This window comes from Chenopodium album, chromosome 11 (genome assembly GCF_948465745.1).
Source record: "Chenopodium album chromosome 11, dcCheAlbu1.1, whole genome shotgun sequence".
Lineage (NCBI taxonomy): Eukaryota > Viridiplantae > Streptophyta > Magnoliopsida > Caryophyllales > Amaranthaceae > Chenopodium > Chenopodium album.
In genome coordinates, this window is record NC_137844.1 from 14589980 (window position 1) to 14595405 (window position 5426).

Sequence of the window (5426 nt, forward strand, 5' to 3'; positions counted from 1 at the left end):
AAGAAAAAGTAAAAAAAAAAAATAAAGATAAATTTTATACCCCTAATTTATGTTTCCAAGACTTCCTATTATGACTATCCTACTTTATTTTTTTTGTTTTTATTTTTCTTTATTACTTTTGCAAGTGAATGTAGACCATTACTTTTTCTACAGTTTGTTTCTTTGCATGTTCTTTCACTTTTTTCACTCTTTCTTCTTAATATTATTATTATACTACACTTTTTAAATTCACCCAACAACCAAAAGTCAAACCTTCAAAAGCAAAACCTATTTTTTTTAATTTTTTTAAATCCAATCATCTAAGATTCAACAATCAATAGACAATAATGACGCTGTGGGCTGTGCGGCTGTGAGTCTGTGACGACAATTTTTTTTTTTTTTTTTTTTTTAGTTTTTAATTTTTTATGTTCTTTAATTTTAATTTTAGTTTATACGAATTGTTATTTAAGTATCAAATTACTAAAATTTGTTAATTGTTATATTAGATTTATACCTTTTAAGTATTAGCATATACAATATGTTAGTATACCTTCTTGAATGTTCGAAAGTGACAAGATTTTTTTACTATTATTGTCTATACTCTAATTAATATATGTATATTTCATAATTTTTTCAGTTATGGACAAATTTGTAATAAGGAAAAAGGCTCGAGCGGATGAAGGTACAAGTGGGAGTGGACCAAAATTGTCTAAACTCGTTCCTAATTGTGATGAGCAAGTTGATTTAGAAAATCTTCTAATTGATCCGGGAGAAAGAATACGAATTTCGGACAATCCTTTTAAATTCCAAGAGGCGGTAAGACAAAAATATATTACCATTGGTCCTATCCAACCTCGCACTCTTTCCCTAAAATTTGATTGGCAATAAGTTGAGAAGATTTAACTCTAGTTGGCATGATGATTATAGCAATTGGTTAGAATAGAGCATTAAAAAAGATGCATTGTTTTGTTTACATGCTACTTGTTCAAACCTGAGGGGTATAAAGGTGGAGGTGATGCTTTTGTTATTGATATATTTTCATCTTGGAATAAAAAAGGATATGTTATATTTGCATGTTGGTGATTTTGAAATAAATCTCACACAACAAAGCTGTTGATAAATATTTAATCTGAAAAATGTCCACGCTTCCATTGAAACAGCATTCAATCCATTGCAAACACCTCAAATGAAAAATGATTATAGGACTCGTTTAAATACATCTATTGTATGCATTAGATATTTGTTGAGGATGGGATTAGCATTCCTGGTCATGATGAATCTGATGAGTCAAGTAATCGGGGAAATTTCATTGAACTTGTAAAAGTTGCTGCTGTTTTGAATGGTGAAATTTATAAAGTTGTGTTAAACAATGCCCCAAAAAATCTACAAATGACTGCTCCTAGTATTCAAAAAGAGATTGTGCATATATGTGCTAAAGAAACGACTAAAGCTATTATTGAAGAACTTGGAGGTGATTTGTTTGGCATACTAGTTGATGAATCTAGTGATGTTTCTGTCAAAGAGCAATTGGCTTTTGTATTGCGTTTTGTTAATAAGTCGGGTTTGGTTGTGAAACGCTTTCTTGGACTTATGCATGTTCCCAATACTTGTGACATATCTCTCGAATTTGCCATTGAACCTTTATTGTTGGAAAATGGGTTAAGTATGACAAGCATACGAGGACAGGGTTATGATGGGGCAAGTGATATGCGTAGTGAATTTGGTGGACTTAAAACATTGGTTTTGAATGAACATAAATCATCTCATTATGTTCATTGTTTTGCTCATCGGTTACAATTAACACTTGTAGGAACTTCTAAGAATCATGTTGATGTAATTTGGTTTTTGATGTCGTTTCTGATATACTCAATGTTATTGGATCTTCTTGTAAGAGGCAAGATATTCTTCGAGAAAAACGTGACATGAGAGTTGCAGAGCAAATAAATAATGATGAGATTGATACTGGAAAGGGGTTAAACCAAGAACTTGGTCTAAAAAGACCGGGGGAAACAAGGTGGGGATCTCATTATAAATCATTGATGAATTTGATTGAGTTGTACCCAGATGTGATTGTTGTATTGGATTTCATTTATAGTGATGCTTCTTTTCCGGGACATAGAAAGAATGCACGTGGTCTTATGGTTTCATACGCTCATTTGATTTTGCATTCATCCTGCACCTCATGTTTGATCTTTTGGATATCACAAATGAGTTGTCATTAGCTTTGCAAAGGGAGGATCAAGATATTATCAATGCAATGGATTTGGTCAAAGCATCCAAGCAACGCCTCCAATTGATGAGAGATGATGAATTTGAGGATTTGTTAGAAAAGGTAAATCAGTTTTGTTGTGGTCATGATATTGATGTTCCTAACATGAATGATTTTTATATGACTCCAGGAAGACCAAAGAGAAATGCTCCAAAAATCACTTATGAACATCACTATCGTGTAGAGGTGTTTTATGCTACTATTGATTTACAACTTCAAGAGCTTAAGAATCGTTTCGATAAAATCAATACGGAGTTGTTCCGTTTTGTGGCTTGCTTGTGTCCTAAGAACTCATTTCATAATTTTGATGTGGTGAAATTGGTAAGAATGCAGAACTATATCCCTATGATTTTGATTCAAATGATATTATGGGACTTTCTTCTGAGTTGAGAAACTTTATCATTGATGTGCGGCAACGTGATGAGTTTCAAGGTCTTGTTGGAATTGGTGATCTTTGTAAAGTGATAGTTGAAACAGGGAAATATGTGATATATCAATCGGTGCATATTCTCATAAAGCTAGCGCTGCTTTTACCGGTTGCGACTGCAAGTGTGGAAAAAGCTTATTCTGCCATGAAATATGTGAAGTCTGAATTGCGTAATAAGATGGGTGATCAATTTTTGAATTATTGTTTGGTGGCATACATTGAAAGGGATATTTGTGAGACTATTTCCAACAAAATTGTTATGTACCACTTTCAAAATATGAAACCTCGTCGAGGGCAACTACCTTAGAATTATTTATGTATTGTACTTTACATGACTTTTTTTTTCAAGGATCTTATATAACTTATAATTTATTTGTGAAATTTTTAATTTTTAATAGTTATAAAATTTTCTTGAATATTAGATCGTTTTTATAGTGATCCCGCTGCTTATGATTTCTGGATCCGCCAACAGACCAGTAATTAATTGTAACACCATCTTGCTCTCCGAGATTGGATTGTCGACATTACTAAGTTGATCTGCCAATAACTTGATTGAAAGACGGTGGGCAATTATCTGTGTCAATAATCTAGTACATGGTATATGGGCCTAGTGGATTTGTTTTCCAACCTCATTCATTTTTATTTGTGGCTGACACATTACAGCTATAACTCTTATAAGTGTAGCTAACTTTAATGTACAGTTTAGCCAAATCATATCCAGCCCAGCTTATACTTTGATAGTCTGGCATCGGATGGTTCATAAAAATCATCAAGCTCAGTGGCCTCTGCCAATTCGAAATTTAGATCCAAAATGTAATTGACCCAAGACCAAGTAAAAATTTCATGTAAGGTGAAGTATTTGATAATATTCATCTGCATTCTGCAGTACGTTTCAAATAAACGCTTTTATTTGACTTGTGTACAATTTACACAATTAGTTAACCAATGTTAATGTTTTATACATAACATTAAATATGATATTGTGATGGTGGTACTTCGATAAATTATCTCAATGTGTGGTTTCGGAAAATCGAAATCACCTTTTTTTTTATATATATTTATACTTCTCTGTAATTAAATATGTAATTGATCAAAGTTTACATTGACAAATATACTGATCAAATAAGGACATTTATTTTGAAACAGAAAGAATTTGAAAATTCCAAAGCCAAATTGAATGACTCTTGACCCTTAGATCTTTCATAAGTTGAACTCCGTCCTCCCCTAAATAAAATCATTGTTTTACCTAAGATTCATGTCTTTAAATAAAAAGAAAAATGTTATGTATACTTTTTAAGGCTACATATAAGCATTAAATACACTAGAAAATGTAAAAGTTAGAAAATTATTAGAATATAAAGAGTAAATACACTGATTTACGCATGTTTTTATCATGAATTCCTAATTTTATACAATTTTCAAGAATGTATTTAATGTTTATATTTATACATAACCCTTAGGGCTACATATACCATTATCCAAATAAAAATCTTATTAACTTCTAAAAAACCAAACCTTGCCATTTCTTTATTTTTTTCTTCCCTCTTAATCAACCAAACCTCATTATCATACTAACATACTTTTTATATTTTATGCTCATCAACCAAACTTCACTAAATTATTTTATAATTTATCTTCTTAAAAATATGCGCCAAGGACTAACGATACTTCAATTTAGGACAAAGAAAGTAACAACAATCCATAGTTAGCTAGCTAGATGACTTGTCAATCAAATGCTAGCTAGAGAACTCGTCAATCAAAGTGAACATGAGCTAACCCAATTCGAGCGACCCGATTGCCACTATGTAACATCCGATAGAGATTCATGTGGGGTAGAATATCCTATAGTCAGTTGAAAACCAAAGATGAATGTAAGTATGTAATTACTGAATGTACGTACAAGATCGTGGGCCGCTTTCAATCTTTCACTATAGAAAGGAGGTGAATTCAGCAGCACTCACCAGATTGTACTCGCATTTCAATAATTGTTGAAGCTTTAATCCAAAGTACAGTAATTACAAACAAGACTCTTTTTTATTGGCAGAGATTCTCATTTGACCCATTTGTAAATTGAAGTTTTTTAATCATTTGATTTCTATGTTTTTTATGGGAGTTCCATTGAGGAGGATTTTACTAGACAAGAAGTTTAGTGACAGATTTAACAATCCATTTCTATCTAATAATGTTATTATTACAGTATAAATAAACATTTCAATAGATCAAAATTAAGGCTAAAATGCAAAAAAGTTCTATCTATTAATCTGTATGTCTCAGTGTATTTATTTATTTATTTTTTTTTTTTTTTGAAACCATGTCTCAGTGTAATTTGTACATACGGCAGTATAACAAAAATTAAAATTGTAATGTATTCTAACGGTTAGGGAATAAATGATTAATATAAAATTGTTAAAATACCTTTTAACTTTAAAGTTCCTTTTTTTTCATTTTTTTTTTATTTGGTTTAGCACAATCAAGTAATTAACTATGAGTTCCCTTCTCTTTCACCCTAACTTTCAAGTTCCTTTTTTTTTCCATTTTTTTAATTGGTTTAAGCACAATCAAGTAATCAACTGTAAGGCTCTATTCACTTCACCTTATAAAATTAATATTAAGTAAAAATAATTTCAGTTCAGTAAAAATAATTTCAGTTCAATAAAATTCAGTTTTCTTAAAGAAGAATTATAATAGAAAATCAGTAAAACTAATTTCAGTTCAGCAAAAATAATTTTAGTTCAGTAAAATTAATTTAAG

General features: G+C 30.8%; 1 protein-coding gene across 1 annotated transcript; it reads left to right on the top strand.

Annotated features, from left to right (window-relative positions):
- The first annotated feature begins 618 nt into the window (after positions 1 to 618).
- LOC145566340 (uncharacterized) lies at positions 619 to 2982 on the top strand. The gene is made up of 5 exons (XM_081625788.1): positions 619 to 795; positions 1216 to 1812; positions 1872 to 2112; positions 2202 to 2480; positions 2582 to 2982. Exons 1-5 carry the CDS (start codon positions 619 to 621, stop codon positions 2980 to 2982), a joined length of 1695 nt encoding a protein of 564 aa, XP_081481914.1.
- Positions 2983 to 5426: the final 2444 nt, after the last annotated feature.

Excerpts from the sequence above, each read along its gene's own strand:
- LOC145566340 (XM_081625788.1), top strand. The coding sequence starts at position 619 with ATGGACAAATTTGTAATAAGGAAAAAGGCTCGAGCGGATGAAGGTACA. Across the intron at positions 1,813-1,871 it reads CTTCTAAGAATCATGTTGAT|AGGCAAGATATTCTTCGAGA; the intron begins GTAATTTGGTTT and ends TCTTCTTGTAAG. Across the intron at positions 2,481-2,581 it reads ACTTCAAGAGCTTAAGAATC|AACTATATCCCTATGATTTT; the intron begins GTTTCGATAAAA and ends GTAAGAATGCAG.